This window comes from Marmota marmota, unplaced genomic scaffold (genome assembly GCF_001458135.2).
Source record: "Marmota marmota marmota unplaced genomic scaffold, marMar, whole genome shotgun sequence".
NCBI classification, from domain to species: domain Eukaryota; kingdom Metazoa; phylum Chordata; class Mammalia; order Rodentia; family Sciuridae; genus Marmota; species Marmota marmota.
In genome coordinates this window covers 78,977,473-78,997,439 of record NW_026000026.1, presented here as the reverse complement: position 1 = coordinate 78,997,439, position 19,967 = coordinate 78,977,473, and the positions used below count along the sequence as shown (strand labels likewise).

General features: G+C 32.9%; 1 protein-coding gene across 1 annotated transcript in view; it reads right to left on the bottom strand.

Moving 5' to 3' along the window:
• Positions 1–19,602, bottom strand: part of Spink13 (serine peptidase inhibitor Kazal type 13) — a 39,316-nt gene extending 19,714 nt beyond the window's left edge. Inside the window, exons 1-3 of the mRNA XM_048811877.1 lie at positions 19,589–19,602; positions 15,956–16,056; positions 14,510–14,547 (exon numbers count right to left, since the gene is read on the bottom strand). Coding sequence (XP_048667834.1) covers positions 14,510–14,547; positions 15,956–16,056; positions 19,589–19,602 — 153 coding nt within the window. The remainder of the gene's footprint in view (positions 1–14,509; positions 14,548–15,955; positions 16,057–19,588) is intronic.
• Positions 19,603–19,967: the final 365 nt, after the last annotated feature.

Below are 19,967 nucleotides of genomic sequence, written 5' to 3'. Positions count from 1 at the left end.
ATATATGTTAAAAATAATGTGGAGGAGAATTCTTGCTGCAATCTGCACCAATGCTGGAACGGCCCATTTTCTGTGTAATTCTATTGGACTAGTAACAATCTATTTTACAGACTCTGTCAGCTCTATGGAACATTAGGCTTGGCTGAAGATGAAGGGAATTTTGATGTGGGGTGAATTGTGTTGATTTTCTGAAACTAACTATTTAAATCAATCCAGATTCATTGCTTAATGGTCATACTGCCAGCACCCAAAATAATATGCTGTTCTAGTACTTTATTCTTAGACATTTAAACTTTTTCAAGAGAAATTTTGTTCCTGGAACCAAGATTTAATTAACGTATCTATCTTACTGGGTTTACATTTTAATTAGCTGAAGAAAACCTCTGGCAAGAATTTAATTTTCTGTGCTGCTATATGTCTGCCTCTCTCTCTTTATAGAATTTTTTAAAACTTCATATTAAAGAATGTCATGTTAGATTTCTTAAAGAATTGAATGAAATTATTTCTTCAGCCACAAAAATATAACACAAAGAAATTCCTCTAGCATTTAATTGAAGTTTTAAATTTTTGCTTGCAACAAATGCGTTAAAACACAGAAAATGTCTTTCCTATTGTGCAGAGGTGGATACTAAAATAAATTAAAAGGTGAAGTCAGTACATAAATTCATAATGTACCATAGGGTACTATTAAAGCAGAAAACATGCAAAATTCCTCAATTTCTTTCATTAGTTTCTGTAGTTTTCATTGTAGAGGTCTTTCACCTCCTTTGTTAGATTGCTTCCCAAGTATTTTTTTTAAGGATATTGTGAATGGGATGGTTTTTGTAATTTCCTTTTCAGCTGATTCATCAGAATGCAAATGATGGGCGTTAATTTTATATCCTGCTACTTTGCTGAATTCATTTATGAGTTCTAGAAGTTTTCCAGTGGAGTTTTTTTTGGGTCTTCCAAATATAGAATCATGTCATTGGCAAACGGATATTTTGAGCTCTTCTTTACCTATTCTTATCCCTTTAATTTCTTTCTTTTGCTTAATTATTCTGGCTTGACTTTCAAGGACAATGTTGAATAGAAAAAAGGTGAAAGTGGGCATCCTTGTCTTGTTCCTCTTTTTAGAGGAAATGCTTTTGTTTTTTCTCTGTTTAGAATAATGTTGCCTTTGGGTTTGTCACGTATAGCTTTTACAGTTTTAATTATGTTCTTTCTATCCCTGTTTTTTCTAGTGTTTTAAACATAAATGATCTCTCCAATATCCTGCCGGGTAATGGAATTTGGGGTTCCTTGCATGGAGTGAGCTGGCTGTGAAATAAAGCTAAGAAAAAAAGGCAGCAAAAAACCCACACCACACAAAAATTTTGAAAGGTGCGGGCAACATCGTTCTTCCATCTTTGGGTTTGAGCTTTCACACTGGAGAGAGAGAGAGAGCAAGAGCCTGTGTTTGGTTTATTTATATAAGGAAAATTCAAAGGTTTTCCATGGAATGTTCTTTTGCCAAATAAGGTAGGGTATGGGCTGTTAGTTCCCAGTGGATTATGCCCAACTGCAGAGCTACTAGAGCTGACCCATTAGTAGAGTGAGGACAGAGATCTCACCCCTTGGGCAGTCTACACACGGAAATGCTGGGATCCTTCCCAAGGGGAGACTTAATTCCCCCATGGCTCAGTACTGAGTAAAAGACCCCTCAAGTAGCTTCGCTGGTGGTGTACCAAAAAATGGATGTTGTATTTTGTCCAATGCCTTTTCTGCATCTATTGAGATAGTCAAGTGGTTCTTGTCTTCAAGTCTATTTGTGTGTTGAATTATGTTTGTTGATTTCCATATGTAAACAAACCTTGCATCCCTGGAATAAAACACTTGATCATGGTGCACTATATTTTTAATGTGTTTTTGTATGCGATTTGCCGATATTTTATTAAGAATTTTTGCATTTGTGTTCAACAAGTATATTGGACTGAAATTTTGTTTCCTTGGGGCTGGGTGGTGGCTTAGTGGTAGAGTGCTCGCCTAGTGTGTGTGAGGCACTGGGTTCAATTCTCAGCACCACATATAAATAAATTAATTAAATAAAAGTGCATTGAAAATTAAAAATATGTAAAAAATATTTCCTTGATGAATTCTGCAAAGAAACAGGATACAAAATGTGTATTTCAATTGTGTTCTATACTCCAACAACAAATCAGCTGTAAATTTCATCTTGTATAGTCCTCAATATCTTTAAATAGTTATGGTTATTTTAATAATTTTGTATTTTAATTTTATACTAGAATTAAAAGTGATTTCCCATAATTGTAAGTTACATTGTTATTTGTAACAATTACCTTTACTAGTGACTTTTATGTATCCCTATGTTTTTGTATTACTCTTTAGAATTTTATTTCAATTTAAAGAATTATTTTTTTTTTGCATTTCTTATAAGGCAGGTCTTAATTTTTATTAGCTAAGGAATGCAATGCCTTTGTTATCCTTTTTAAAGGATAGTTTAGTTAGTCATAATATTATTTGTTGCTAATTTAGCATTTCGAATGTATCACCCTCTACCTCTGGCATGAAATGTTTCTTCAGCAAAATCTTCTGATAGTCTTTTGAAAGTTTCTATTATATGTGACAAGTCATTTTTTTTCTCCTGCTGCTTTCAATATTTACTCTTTGCCTTTGATTTTTGACAATTGATTATAATGCATCTTGGTGTGTATTTCTTTGAATTTTATTTGGGTATCATTAAGATTTTTGGATCTAGATATTTTCTTCTCTGTATTTGGGGAGTTTTCATTCATTATTTCCTTGAATAAGCTCCTCTATTCACTCTCTATTCTTGTAGAATTTCATGATGCATATATTAATTCAATTGATGATGTTTCATCAACCTTTTAAGCTTTGCCCCTTTTCTTTAATTTTTCTTAATGATCATCTGATTGGATCATTTCTAATATCTATTTTTGTATTTGCTTATTTCTATGGTGTGAGTATTTGTGGCTCCCAATAGTCATTGGTCTAATAATACCCCTAATATTCCAAAATAATGGAACAGGATGGTGATTAGGTCAAAAAGATGGAGCCCTTATGATAAGCATTAAAAAAGAGACTATAGAGAGCTAGTTCATGCCTTTTTGCATATGAGAACATAGTAATAAAATACTATCTGTTTCAACAAATGAGTCCTCACCAAACATTTGATCTGCCAGCACCTCAATCTTAGAATTCATAACTTCCAGAATGGCGAGAAATATATGTTGGCTGTTCACATGCCACCCAGGCTATGGCATTTTGTTATAGCATCCCAAACTAAGGGCACTGATCCTTTTTTTTTTAATGTAGTCTGTGGTTGAACCTCTCCAGTGGATATTTCAGTTTAGTTATTGCATTGTTCAGCTCTGTGATTTCTGTTTAGTACATTTTTATATTTCTCTGTTGAAATTCTCATTTTTCTTGTTCATTATTTTCCTCACTTTGTTGAGCATCTTTCAGACAGTTGTTTTGAATTTTATGTCAGGTAAATCATATGTATTCAGTTTATTAGGGTCAATTTCTGGATATTTTTCTTTTTCTTTTTTTTTTTTTTTTGGTCAATTTCTGAGTTTTTTTTTTCGCTTTTTAAATTTTTTTGTTTGTTCTATTTTTTTATTCCTTTGTTTTTTTAAAGTCATATTTTCTTGACTTTGAGTTTGTTTCAGCGCATTTTGTAAACCAGCCACCTTTCCCAGTCTTTCCTGACTGGCCTCATTTTGAGAATACACTTACCAATCAGCCCAGTGGAAGATGCTGGGAGCTTTTTGAACCTTTCTGCTTCAAATACCTTTGTTCTCAGGTGTATAGAGTATACCAGAGTCTGTCAGCTCCCTGGGACAGGCAAGACAAACGCCAGTGCTTTGTAATTGTCCCAGGACAGTCAGAATGTTAGGCAGAGTCTGTTTCTTTCATCTTTTTGAGAAGATGCAGGTTGTGTTTTTTCTCTGCCTGCTCAATTCATGCTAAACCAGGTATGAGGTTGAGGCACATGCTATCTCATTATTTTAAAACTACAGTTTTTGTTTTTCATACTTCTCAGGTTCCATAGTATACCAGCTATCATCAGTGTTCTGAGGCAGGTAAGACAGGAGACAGTACCTCAAGGAGCCCCTAAGAAAATAAGAGTAGTGAATGCATGGCAATTTCTTTAAATATTTGTGGAATTGAAAACTTAATGGGTTAAAAATAAAAATGTTAGACTTAATGGGTTAAAAATAAAAATGTTAGACCCCAATCTCACACCAAATAGTAACTCAAAATGAGAACAAGAAAAAAATGTAATAGCGAGCAAAATTACATTACTGTGAGAAGAAAATGCAAAAGCAAACCTTGTGACATTGAATTTGGGAGCAGATTCTTCATGATGATATCAAAAGTATAAACAACAAAAGAATAAAAAAAGATAGGTTAGACACTATCAAAATTTATTTTTTATTTTTTTTATTTCAAGAGGCACCTCAAGAAAGTGAAAGAAAGGGCTGGGGATATAGATCATGATACAGAGCTTGCCTGGGATGTATGGAGCACTGGATTCATCCCAAAGCACTGCAAAAAATGAACAAAAGAAAAGAAAATGAAGAAGAAAAGAAGGGAGGGAGAAAAGAAGAAAGAAATTGAAGGAAGGGAAAGTCCAGAGAAAATATGTGAAAATCATGTATCTGATAAGGAACTTGCATTTAGAATAAGTAAAGAAGTTTGAAACTCAAAAATAAAATGCTGAAAACCCTGGGTAATCACAGACCTGACAAGGGGAGGCAGACAAGGTATAATTGCACCTTTTGGTTAGCCAAGGATGAAAGACTAGTCAGGTAATGAAACTTATTCTTGATTAAGACAAGAAAAGCTCAAAGCATTTCAATTTTGAAAACAGTTTATTGCCCACTTTATTATATTTAAAAATTATAGTCATCTGAAAATTCTGACTTATGATATTGTCTGGAAGGTTTTGTTTCACTCTTCAACTAAGCACAAGGTTGTGTTTGCCTCAAAGCAAATTACCCTTCAGATAAAACACAATTTCCCTGTACCATGTCAAGCCGGTGGTGGAATTACATTTGTCTGTAAAGCAAAATGCAGTTTTCCTTTCATTTTGAATTTTCATTTTGAGTTTTATGAATCTCATAAGGGGACACATAAACTGAGGTTGATAAAAGCCTTACATGTGTCCACATCTCCAGTTGACAAGAATTAAAAGTCTGGTATTTGTGAAACTGTACAGCAGAGCTCTTGGTACTGAGTAGTTGCTCATTTACTATTGGAAAATAAATTTGACTGTCAGATAATATGCTGTCAGATCCTTGAGGGGAGCAACCATACCTTGCTTTGTTTACTGTCTAGCAGTATGCATAGATTCTGATATATGCTGGATGTTTAATAAACATGTCAACTCTCAAGGAACAAATACCTGTGTAACTATATCAATGTTTGCTAAGGCACATCTTGTACAAGATCTATACAAAAGAAAAAAAAAAACTTGGTTAACACCAAATATATCAGAGGACAAGTTATGGTTGCACAATAAAGTTCATTCTAATGGATATATAAAGAGTAATACTTGTGATGCTAAGTAAATAGTCTTCATATTTTTCACCCTTCCATTACCACAAATATTTATGGAATAGTGCTTGACATAGTGATTATGAAATAATGTTGTCTTTGAAGATTAATTCTATGTTGTTTAGTAAAATAGATTTTAAATATGTATTTGGGCTCACAGTTAAGCACCATCCTCATTGACTGACAGAGATGAATGGACTACTACATGTGTTACCTGAAAATGGAAGAGCTGAGTCATGGAGAGTAGAGTTTCTTCCAACCCAAGTCTTTGTGCCCACTTTAGAACCATTATGGGAGAAATAGGTTAAAATCACAAATTGATTAAGCTGTATATGCTTCTTTGTGTCTGTTCTATTGGTTTACCCTGTACCCTAACAAATATAGTAAAAAAAAAAAAAAAATTCCCACACTTTGGTATAGAATTTGCATTTCTTTCAATGCTAAACTTATTTTAGGAACAAAAGTGTGTAACCTAGGTCACTGGTTAAAATTTCTCCAGAAGTACCAGAGCTTTCAACTGAAGATTTGATCCATTAGAACTGGGAGGGTCTCAGTTACCTATACTCTTCATATACACTAAAGTCAATTTGGAAACATTGCTCTGAGTAGATTTCCTGACACTTCACCTGTGTGTGTGACCACACTGCATAATCACAAAAGTAAAGTTTATTTTAATAAAGTAAATACTATGTAACATGCAATAAAAGTATTTAATGATTGAAAAATGTCTTCTATTTCAGGATATAAATATATAATTAAACTAATGATCTTTCATATTTTCATCTAATATTTGAACAGACAAAAGTAAAAGTGTGAAATTAGAGGATTGAAAATTACAAGGATTTCCCAATCCTTATAGGTTCCCCTGGCTTTCCAAAAGAGGATTCACCTACTCATCTAGGACTTTTAATAAGACCCTAGAGGCTAATGTTCTGTTGAATCCAACAGCAGATCAGGATTATAAGAGGAGTCCTCTGAATGCTAGCGCCACAACACAAGGATTAGCATTTGTCAAGGTGTTTTAAAGTAATTTTGCTATTATGTTCTCTTCAGAAAAAAAGGGAAAAACAAAGAGCAAGAAGTCAGTCCAAAAGCTTCCCCACAACTAAATATTTAAACAAGATATAAAGTGGAACTCTTGTACTCGACTTTACACAGTGTACCCTGCTACCCACCAGACCCTTCACGTGTCCTCTGTCCTGCTGTGGGGCTTCTTTCTCAGTCCTGCCTGAGGACCTGAGGAAGGAGAGGAGAGAGAGCCACAGTTTACTTGAGTCTCCCACTTGACATCTATTGGTCTACTTCTAGTAATTATAAAAGATGATATTCAGTGAAGTATGGTTAATTGATTTTAAGTATTTGAAAACAAGCCAGTACTATATCTATGGCTCAAGCTAACCTACTTTCAGACGTGGAAGTTCTAGGTTAAAACTGAAGTGTGTCTGTTCAAGTTTTAACAGGAATAAAACAGCTCTTTCACTGTGTATATGGTTGTAGATGAAGAGAAACATAGTAGTTCCTAGCATACTGGACTGTTAGTTCAACCAAGAGAAGCAAATGTTTACTAGTGTGCTCTTACCTATTTGCATGGCAAAATGTACAGTAATTATCATAGGTTTTGCCATCAGAAGCACAAATTGGACTCTTTGACTTGTTGCCAAAAAACAGTCTTGGGTAACTTTTACAGCCTGGCTGTATAATTCAGAAACAACAAAGGTATAAATAGAGATGATACATCTGAAAATAATCTTCCTAATGTTATTATTAAGCACCATACATGAAAATGACAATAAGGAATCTGTATGTTTTTATTATAGATCCATCACTAAATAAACCTCCCTGTAATCAGAAACCAAATGAAAAATAAAACATTTTAATAACTTTTGCAGCTCTACCAGCTGCTCTCCTTAAATTCTATTCCACTCCTATTTCAGACTTAATCATTAGTCTCAATTTTATATTTGTCATTCACCTTCTTTTCTTTGTATTTTCACCATATATGTAGTTAATACTAAAACTTTGTACTGTTAAATTTTAGATATTTTTGAAATTTATATTCACCATAACAGATTCCAGTTTTTAAAAAATATTTTATCAAATATAAGTTACATTCATTGAAAGCTTTTATAATTGTTTATTGAATTATAAAGATGTAATGTTTAACCTTAGTATATAATGCATTGTGTGCTAATTTGATTGCTACTAAAGAAAATTTTGTTACATTTTCACAATATTTTTATATATTGATGTACTTTGTACTTTGCATGCTAACATTTTATTTAGGGTGTTTGGATTTATACTAAAGCCTTACAAGCCTTTTCTTGTTAATTTTTAACAAGAAAAACTCATAAAACTTCTAATCACACATAAGACCATCTCTTTGAATTAGTTGGTCAATTATTTTGTTACAATGTATGTAGATGGGTAGATCCTTAAATTATGCTTTCCTGGTTGTTATAATGCAGTGGGACCTTTAAATCTATTCATAATAGACAAATAGTGGAAATGACTCAAGTGCCCATCAATTGATGAATGGATAAATAACTTTGATATGTGATCAATCAATGACATATTATTCATGAAGTACTGATTCATGTAGCAGTAAGGATAAATTTTGAAAACACTATACTAAGTGAATAAAGCCAATCATGAAGATCACATATTGTACAATCAAATTAACATAAAATGTCTAAAAATGGTAAACCTATAAGCAAAAACTACATTAGTGGTTTCCTAAAGTGGGAGATGCAGGGAATGTGAAGAACAGTAAATATGTATCTGGAATCTAATTGCAGTATTACAAATGTGATAGTTTGTATCACAATTTAATTTTGCTGCTTGATAAATTTAATTTTAAAAATATCATTGAATTATGGCTGGGAAAAGTGGCACATTTCTGTAATTTCAGTGACTCAGGAGGCTAAGGCAGGAGGATTGCAAGTTTGAGGCCAGTTTTAGCAACTGTGTGAGACTGTCTCAAAATAAAAAAATGGAAATGACTGGAGATGTAGCTCAGGGGGAAAGAGCTCCTGGGTTCAATCTTCAATATTCCACATAATCACTGCATCATGAATTTTAATTGAGTGAATTTTATGGCATGAAGAATATGCTTTAATAACTTTATTAAGAAAAGTACACACAGAAGAAATTTAGGTAATATTTTTAAACATGCATTTAATTTTCAGGTAGACTAAAGGTAATGAAGACTATCCAAATCTCTATGAATCCTTTAAAAATTATACTAATTAACAAGAAAAACTCATAAAACTACATAAATCATTTGTATTCAGCATAGCCAGAAGACAAAAAAAAATAGCTACTAACTTGACATTATCATTATGTACAAAAATAACCAAATTTTGATAAGATTATCATTTAAACTCCAGTGCAATCAAACTTCTCACAAAGAACAGAAGGTGGAGAACTGCAAAGAGAGAAGTGGAGACCTGGAACCTAAGGTGCAGCTAAACTCTCCCACAGAGTGATCTGCCCACCACCATTCACAATCAAGGGGCTGGGGCGGTAGCTCAGTGGCCTTGCCTAGCAGATGTGAGGCACTGCGTTTAATCCTCAGTATCACATAAAAAAAATTAATAAAATAAAGGCATGATGTCTATATACAACTACAAAAATAAAACAAAACTAAACTAAAAAACAATCAAAAAAGCCTGGTTGACAAGGCAATGCTTGGAGGGAGGAAATTAAAAACCAAGTAAGAATCATGGTGGAAATTTCAGAAAGACATTCCTTTTCTGTGAAAGTTGAAAACAAAGAGGGAAGGAAGAAATGAAAATGTAAATGGTACATGTAAAAGAAGCATGTGAGGAAGTTTAGAATAATGCAGTTCAAGAGAGAAGTAAGCAGTCCAAAGAATAAACATGCGCGTGCGCTTGCGTGTACACACACACACACACACACACACACACACAAATAACCACATTTTCTATAGTGTCAGAAGAGGGCACTCTTTACTAGGAAACCTATAAAGGGTTCCACATTACCAAACAATTGTGTCCATGAAAATTTAGGAAAAAATGTGGTCTCCATCTATGTAAATCTTCTTTAAGTAAAAAATAAACAACAAAAAATTGAGACCCAAATACCTAAAGCTGTAACCCCTAACCTCCAAAGTACACAATCATAAAACAAAATAAACCTTTCATGAAATGTTCATAATGAAAGGAGTTAAATAGTCACTAGCAAACTTTTGGGGATGTGAAGAAAAATCCTTCTACCTAATGTGAACTCTAGAACCAATATTGCTTGTTTAAAATATGCGTGAAGCAACACTCAATTGAATTCAGGCAAAGGATATAAGTTAAAGTGAAAATATTTCAGGAATAAATATCAAATTACAAGGGGCCCTAATACAGAATAAAGCTGAACAAATATTAAGGCAATAGAAAAATTATACTTACTTAAGCAACACTGAGCCTATTTTAGCATTTTACTAATAATGGGTTTTATCCAAATAAGGGATTATTGAGGAAAGTTAATCAAAGAACTGATTTTTGAGCATTTAATATATTTAACTTTTATTTAATCCTGAAACCCAAGTGGAAAAAATGTGGAAAATATCTCATGAAAAAGTAAAAAATGCAACTTATATTGAAGAGGAAATAAATAAAAGTAATTAAATGAATTCATTACTTGTGTATAAGGAATAGATGAGAGAAAGAATAAATGTCATGACACACTGACAAATCAGAAACACACTAGAAAAATAATTGTTTTTTGTAAGCCAGCACTGTGACACACACCTGTAACTCCAGCTACTCAGGAGGCTAAGGCAGGAGGATTGCAAGTTTGAAGCCAGCTTGGTTAAATTAATGAGACCTTATCTCAAAATAAAATTTAATAAAAGAGGCCAACTATATAGTTCAGATATAGAATGCTCCTGTATTTTATCCCCAGTAGCACAATAAATCAATAATTTAATAAATAAATTATAATTATATAAATGAAGTATATAATTATATAAATATTCTGTTCATTAAATATGATTTTTTTTAAAAAAGAGAACCCTAAGCATTGAAAAATGAATAAAACTATGAGTAATTACCAGAAGAAGTCTTTCTAAATGAAAAACATTTTATAGTACATAAAAACAAAGAAAAAAATCACATGGGAAATAAACACCAATAAGAAAGGATAGCAAAAGGTAATTTTAGCAATATATATTATATGGCAAAATTATTTTGACCAAATTTATCTATTATATCAATACTTGAAAAAGGATTGAATTCACTAACTAAAACAGATTTTAAATTTGGCTATATTAATATGCTATAAACTCAAGATGAGGTGAATTAAAAGTTCAAACTAAAGAGAGGCAAATGTATACTGGACAAGGATAAATCGTATTTTACCGCATAATTGTTGCCCTTATATAAATGTGTACAAAGAAGTATTCTGTTCATCTTAATCTTGCACTAATAACAGTTTAATAATAAATGATTTTTAAGTAATGCAGGCACTTTTTTAAAAGAAAACCAACACATAAATAATGATCACACCCCACTTTTTGCAAAAAAATAGCATAAACTTTACCACAATTATGTGGTGAACAACAGAATTGAGAAATCACAGAGTGTACTTCACAATCAGACAAAACAGAGTTCAAGTAAAAGCCACTCAAGATGATAAGAAAGGGTACTTTAGAATGCTAAAGCCTACAATTAAGAAGAAAGACAAAACGTCATAAATATCTAAATATTACATAACTGGAAAAGCACATTTATAAAACAAAAACTCAAAGAAGGGAATACAATGATAACAGAAGACTGTATCATACCACTCTCAGTTCAAGACACGTCATTGGACAAGAAAGATGTTAGAATACACAGACTAAAGAATATAATTATAGATTTATGTATATATGTTGAATGAGATATTCTGATAATCTGGAATATACTTTCTCCTCAAGGACACACCGGACATTCAGAAAAAAAGCCTCTATGTTAGACGATAAGAATAGTCAGTAATTTTCATGTAGTTAAAATAAATGACATACTAATCATGATTGAATAAAATAGGACATTAATAATAAAATTTTAAAAACACAAACAAATGGGCTAGGAAGAGTGCTTCCCTCACATGCACAAGGTCCTGGGTTCAATTCCTAGCACAGCAAAAACAAAACAAACAACAAAAATAAAAAACACAAAAAGAAAGTTCATCACTCCTGAAATAAACAAAAATATTTTAGAACATACTTGCATGAAAGGAAAAATAAAAACTCAAGTTAGAGTACTCCTAAAATACAATTGAATGATAAAAAGCCTTATTAGAATCAATTTGATGCATTTAAAGTAGCAATCACACTCATACCTTTATGTACTTATCAATATCAACAAAAATGGAAAAAAAGAAAAAAATTAAATTTCCAATGAAAAAGTTAGAAATAGACAAATGGCTAAAAACAAAAGTCACAAAGAGGCAATTAGAAAAATGAAAAATCATAAGTAAGTCCAGTAGATTGGATAAATAATACATCAATAATAGGTTCTTTGAAAAAATAAAATAAGCAAGCTAAATTAATGAAGAAAGATGTAAAAGTCAAAACAATACAATGTAAACTAAGAAGCAAAATTTATTGAAATACAATAACTTAGAAAAAGTATAAAGACTATATTGTGTGCTTTATTACAAACCCCCCCCAAATTTTATAAGAAATGGATGCTTTTACAAAACACAGTTTGTCAAATTTAACTCCATTGGACATAGAAAACTTAAAAGACTTGTTTCCACTTAAAAAGTGTAAGCATTTACTAAGTAAAATCACATACAAAAAATGGGCAAGCCCAAAGTATTTCAAAAGAGAGTCCAACTCTCAAAAGAGCATAGTCCCTGTATCATACAAACTGTTTCAGGGAATAGAAAAGTTAAGGAACATTTAAACGTGTTGACAAAGCAAAAACCATATATATACCTAAGCTTGATAAAAAAAAAATTAAAAAATACCATTTTCAAATTATGCTGTTATTGAATAAAATATTAGTAAACAGGATCAAACACGATTTTTTAAAAAAGCAATGACTAAATGGGATCTTTTCCTAATAATTCAATATTAGAAAGGCATTCATACAACACAACATTAATAATATTAAGGAGAAAAAAATCATTTGCTCATATCTATAAATATGTTAAAAATACTGACAAATTCAACATAAATTCCTAATAAAATACTTAAGAATATAGAATTTAGTGGACAATTCCTTAATACGTACACTCGTGCATCATTAAATCAGCCCCCTTCTGAAGGCATTTTTGCCAAATAGAAAAAAATAAAATGTTAAAAAAAAAGAAGTTCATTATCTCCAATATTATTTAATATTGTATTTGAGAACTCAATTAAAGGGCATAAGAAATAGAAATCAAAAAGTAAAGTTACTCATTGTATCTTTTGCAACAGTATGATTGAGGAAATGATTAAAATTAAATCAAACTATTAGAGAATGCAATACATTACCAGGATATAAAATTAGTATATAGAACTTCATTGTCTTTTTATTTACAAAAAATAGTCAGTTGGAAGATAAAATTCATGTCAAATGCACCTCTTTAAAATGACAACAAAGAAGACAAAGTAGCTCGGAATGTACTTAACAGGCAGTGCATAAATCTCTTGAAAAATGATAAACAGTGTTGAATAAAACAAAAATATTCTTAGAAAATTGGAAAGATATCTGTTTCAGATAAGATGACGAAACATCTTTAACATAGTGTAAACAGATACCTTTAAGTTTACAGGGAAAAACAGCATTTATCAACAAGAAAATGTTGTAAAACAAAATCTGTAGGCTGGGTGAATTTGCTCTACTGGATGTTGAAACATGGTATAAAAGTTGTAGAATTTGAAAATGTGCTACAACTCAAAGAACGGGCACAAAAGAGAAGAGAAAGTTCCTAAGTAGACTAAGGGCATTTGGGAGTTTAATATATGATGAAGGGGCACTGGGGCAAAGGTGGACATTTCAATAAATGATTTGGGGAAAACTTATTTCCATTTCCAAAATAAAAAAAGAGTTAAAGTTGAAGATGTTCCACATACTATATTTAAAAATAACTCCCAACATGTCTAAGTTAAGTACAAAATGAAATAACAAAAACACTAGATACTACCAAGGGTGAATTCCTCTAAAATCAGATGGTTGAAAGTTTTCTAAATCTGACTCAATAACCAAATTTAACCTACATAAAAATATTCACATGGCAAACAAGCCCTATAATCAAGTTATAAGACCCTGGCACATTTTCAATACATTTAAAATGTATCAAAATAACAATAGAAAACCAAATCCCAAGAATAATGTACATAGAATGTATAAGCAAAAAAAAAAAAAAATCCTATAGAACATGAAAAAAATGGATCTAGAATACATGAAAATATGTCCCATTTCATTTATGATTAGAGAAATACAAATAAAATTTTCACTCCCACACACGATATCCACAAAAATTAAAAAAAGATAGTATATCCTGTTGGCAAAGCTGTGAGGACCAAGGTGCAGTCATCATTGTTAGTGGGATTGCAAACTAGGATGACTTTTGTGGAGGATCTTATTTTCCCATGTGGTAAAATTCGTGATAATATCTAACAACACCCCATATATTTTTACATGTTTTCCTACCATTTCCTTATCTAAAAATTTACTTCAAAAATACATATCCACAAGGTCACTGCAAATGTTGGAAACAATTTAAACACTGAAATACAAAAGATTGGATTAACTCTTGTACTTCTGCATGATGGAGTTCTATACAGCTAGTAAATAGAGAGTACTGTCTGCATGAGTAAAACCACTTCTGGAGTGCTGTATCTTATCCTACAGAAAGATACCAACTTAAATTCACTTTATAATGAGTTGTTTCTGTCATAGCAGTGAATATTGAAGTTTTTAACGTTAAATATTTTCCAACTCCTTATAAATTAAAAGTAACTTACCTCTGTCTCATCATCAGCTTCCTGAGGCAATACAGGATCTGCAAAAAAAAAAAAAAAAAAGGATTAAATGACTGGTGTCTTCTTTGATATAGTCCCACCTATTGTGTGAAGAAATGGATGCAGGTCTTTCAATTAGGAAACTGTGCCGTGAACTGAGCCTCCTATGTCACTGATATATATGGAAACAAGATTGCAAAACTGATTCTTAATTCTAAAATCAGCAGTGCTGATCTTACATTTTTGCTAACTCCAATATATTATATAAAATATTATATATGTATATATATATTATATTTTTTAAAACATTAACACCCTCTCTCAAAGTTATCATTTTCCTTGTTTCCTATGTTCTATGTATGAGGAAACTGGCGCCCCAGAAAGACAACAACTTATATAAGGTCAGTCAAATATGAAGAGAACTAATTAGAATGTAGAGTCAAACTGTCTGCTCTATTTTTCAATAATTTTCCAAGGCCATCATGAATTACCTCACAAGGAAAGTAAAGACAATCAAGAGCCGTAAGGTAGACTAATTGTCCCCAGAATTATCAATGCAGACTGACTTGATAAAATGATTTGATGTTAGAGTTGACAAGTAAAACTCTTAGACATTAAATAATTGAGATTATTCTAAAAAAACCCAGAGGAGAATATGAACTTCAAAAATGGGGAAAGGAATTAGCTGAAGTACCCTAGCTCCAGAGGTGGGAAAAGAGATAAATTTCCATGCTCCAGAACATTCAGATACCATACATATTTGCCACATGATTCCTCTGTTTTTATGATATAGGGGAAATCCATCAATGTAATTTTAAAGGGGCCTGGGCACTGCATTCAACTTGGTTAACCAGTTCAAAGAAATTAAACTAAACAAACAACCAATTCTTGGGTGAAATCAAATCTTGCCTTCGTTTTCTAGGGCATGAGAAATGCTCTATACAGAATTAGAAAAGGTATTCACCAGAAAAAAGATGAAATGCCAACATGATGAAAAAAGCAACTTGAGTCTTCAAGTGAGAAGTTAGCCATTGGACCTCTTCAGGTATCTTGGAAGAATGTTGCAGAGAAACTTTCAGAATACTTACACAGCCCCATCAAGTTTCAATGAATGGAATTGGAAGGAAGGAATATTTCTTGCATCCTCCCACTTAAGAGAGAACAGTTACAACTCCTGAGTTTCTATATTCCTTTATTCCTCCTTAAGGGTAAGCATACCCTTCATTCCTCTACCCCTAATATGGACAAGAAATAAGCATGTTCACCAAGACAGATGGAAAAATGCTTAAGGCAACCATCACCTGTATTGCATTTAAGGGTGCATACACTTTTGAGGGTTTTGTTTATACTTCAGAGAAGCAGAGCAGTTTCATCAGAAGGACAAGACCTAGAAAAGTCCTGCCAGCAATTCTACATGTATAAGCCACTACAGCTTATGCTCCATATTACCTTCCTCAGGAAGCATTGTGCAAAAGGAGACTGCAGCTGTCTTGCTCACTCTTGCTCCCTTGTCGACTTCTACCTTGTTGAAGAGTCTCTTTTTAAGATGGCTGTAGAAGGAAAACAAAAGAGTGAATAGAGATTACACACAAAAGACTCCTGTCCTGGAAGTGACCTGGAACTTGCCTCATGCAGACATTATCAAAGGCATGCCTACCTCACAAAGTAAGGGGACAAATAAGTCACAAACTAACAAGCAAGGGAGAAAACGATAAGTATTTTTATACATTTCAAATTAGATAAAATGTGAAATATTTTCAATTTTTCTTGAACAGAGATAAGAGAAGGAAAGAAAAGTAAAGTTCCAGGAACTACACTATACAAATATAGCTAGTACTTTTAAAACCTAGATAGATAGATATGATAATCACCTGGAGAGTTTGATACAAACATTAGCATCGAAGTTCCTTCTTCAAGACTAAGATTTGATTTTCATTTTCCAACTTAGGTCCTCATTTAGTCATTGGTTATTTTTAATACTGGGGAGTTAACCCAGGAAAGATTTGCCACTGAGACACATTCCCCAGTCCCTTTTACTTTTTATTTTGAGACAGGGTCTCACAACGATGCTGAAGGTGGCCTTGAACTTGCTATCCTCCTTCCTCAATCTCCAGTCATTGGTCTGTTTTAAAGCCTCCAAGATGACTGTATTGTGCAACTACAGTTGGGAATGACTGAATAAGAGCCATAGAATAGTCTCTGGAGCTTCATCACCTCAATCTTTATATTTCTCTAAACTAGAGCTTTCATATTTAATGGAAACCCATTATATAAACTTATCTGTGTCTAACTTTATTCATATGACATTTAAATAAGACTTTCTTTTATGGTCATTATATACAAATTGGCTCATTCTTTTTAAAGTATTCTATGATGCATATAGTATTACAAAAGCATTTATTAATTTAACCATATTCATAAAGAAAATCAAATTTTAGTGATTCCCTCTCAGTACTATGAGGAAGAAATTATAGTTTATTGTTAAGAACTAAGAGCTAAGAGCTAGACAACTGTGCTGTAAGTCTTAGTGTTTTGGGCATACTAGGTTAGTGACTTTGTAAAATTGCATATATTCTCTGTTGTGTAAGTTATCTCATTTGTAAAAAGGGAAAAATAGTGTTATTTATAATTATCTAATTATTTTTTGCATACAAAATGCTTAAAACAGTGTCTGACATACTACACACAGTATTCTAGTATAAAAGATCGGAGCCAACTTTTTCTTCTATCAGACGGCGTGTTTCTGATTTGATATCAAGCTCCTTNCCTGACTCAGTCTGGGCAAATCATATGACTTAAGAAATTTATCGATTTCTTCACTATCTTCTATTTTATTGGAATATAGGTTTTCAAAATAATTCCTAATTATCTTCTGTATTTCTGTAGTATCTGTTGTGATGTTGCCTTTTTCATCCTGTATGTTAGTAATTTGAGTTCTCTCTCTTCTTCTCTTCGTTAGCATGGCTAAGGGTCTGTCAATCTTATTTATTTTTTCGAAGAACCAACTTTTAGTTTTGTCAATTTTTTCAATAGTTTCTTTTGTTTCCATTTCGTTGATTTCCACTCTGATTTTAATTATTTCTTGCCTTCTGCTATATTTGCTGTTGTTTTGCTCTTCCTTTTCTAGGGCTTTGAGATGAAGTGTGAGATCATTTATTTGTTGTTTTTTTCTTTTTTTGAGGAATGACCTCCAGGTGATGAATTTCCCTCTTAAAACTGCTTTCGTTGTGTTTCAATTGCAAAATTTCTATTTGCCTCTCTTTGGAAACATAATCCTATCTCTTTATTGATATTCTCTATTGGGTGTGGCATCATCATCATATCTTCTATCACCTTTTAAACCAACTTTTTTTTAGTTCTGTGAACAAAATGATAACAACTGCTTTGAAGTTTTTTTCCTTTCAAATCCAGCATTTGATGTCTTGCATAGGAGTTACTATTGCCTTCTTTCCCCCCAGTGTATGGATCATACTTTCCTCTTTGTTGGTAATTTAATATTTTAGAAAATATATAGGAGGAACTTTGGAAAACTTTAATTACTACTCCACTCCCCAGGATATTCATTTTCATTTGTTGGTTGTTGCTTTATTTATTGACTGGCTGGGTGATTTTAGCACTGTTCACTCTCATTTCAGCCAATGATGTTAAGTCTCTGCTGTTGCATTTGAAGGAGACACAACTTTGGGCATGCCTAGAGTCACCTGGAATGAATGACAGCAGTACAATTTAGGCTCTCCCACTCTTTATCTGAACACATCTGCCTGTTATGCTCCTCTAATCATTGGAAAATTATTCAATTGTTTATAACTATGTCTTGGGAGACAAATTCCTCTACAAGCTAATTTAATGGAATTGAATCACCTTGGGTGGAGTAGTTTCTAAGGTCAGTGCTTGTTATTTGTTCTTTCCACAGGTGGGCTCCTCCCAGCATTTTTATTTGAGTTCTGTTCCCCACACTAGTGACCTGAATCTAGGCTTTACCTTCATTAGGTCTATGAATCTTCTCCCAATTTCATTCACAACAACTGCTGTTTCTGTGAGGGCAGGTGGTTTAGATTTACTAATAAGCTATTGTAAATGCTTAGAGAAAAGTTCCAGAGCTCTTTAGTGGCCTGCTTCTCCTTGAAGGCAGGATCCCTGAGTTCTTTAGAGCTAAGTATGGTGACCATGGGAAGCATCTTTCTAAGGATACCTACATTTCGAGTAACAACACATTCAGAAAGAATGGCAAGCTTCATTCTGAGTGACACCCACATTCTAGGAGCTGAGGGCTTGGAGAAGGTTCATCAGTGGCCTGAGGTTCACTTAAAGTACGATAAATTTCAAATCATTTAACATAAACTGTAAGAATATTCACCAGTGGAGACCAATGGTGTGGTCTGTACTTCAATCCCCATCCTTTCTTATTTCCTATCCCAGAAATTTACATTCTATTCTTTCTCTTTTCCAGGGTGCCCTACATCTGGCTACACCCAAAACTTGTTTTTTATTCTTTTTTTTTTTTTGTACCACGAATGGACCCAGGAACTCTTAACGACTAAGACACATCCCCAACTCTTTTATTTTTTATTTTGAGACAGCATCTCACTGAGTTGTTTAGGGCCTCTATAAATTGCTGAGGTTGCTTTGAACTTGTGATCCTCTGGCCTCAGGCTCCTGGGCTGCTGGGATTACAGACGTGCACCACTACACCTGGCTTGCACCCAAGAAACTTTACAAACATACCAATGACGAGCACTCATCTATTAATTATTGAGTCACAGTCTTGTTGATGGATGTCACATCCACTGACTAAGATTTCTCCAGGCAATTCCCATATGTATTTAGTTTTTAAAACTGCTACTAGGTATAGATACTTACTGAATTAAAATTTCTTCTCTTTCTTCTTTCTCCTGCTTGATTCTGTCAGTCCATTCCAATTCATCTGCTTGGAAAGAGTTCACATATCATATCTGTCTTAGGATCTGTAGCTACACTTATTACTCACTCTCCTCAGAAGATCATAAGGTCAACTTGTCCCCATGTCTCCTGCTGAGTGAAGATCTACTGGGGAATTCTTAGGAGGCACCTCTTATGACTTACTTTCCAGCCTCCATGGAGAACACAAAATACCTTTGTATTTTATTTGTGATGGGCCATCTGTCTTACCCCCATTAGCTCCTCACTCAAAGATCAATAAAAAACATAGCTAGAAGGTGTTAGATGAGGAGGAAAAGTGAACAAGATAGCCACATCTTACAGAACTATTGTCCTTAAATCCATTATCATTCTGTGTGAAGTAGGTCATATGGAGAATCTAGGAAACCCTAGTATGTAGTATTGTTATGAGTGTTGTTTCAAATTGCTCCTTGCAGAAATAATGGCTCCTATTTTTCTAAAGAAGACACAATTTCTTTTTCTAGTTGTAGAGGGACATAATATCTTCATTTTATTTATTTATTTTTATGTGGTGCTGAGGATC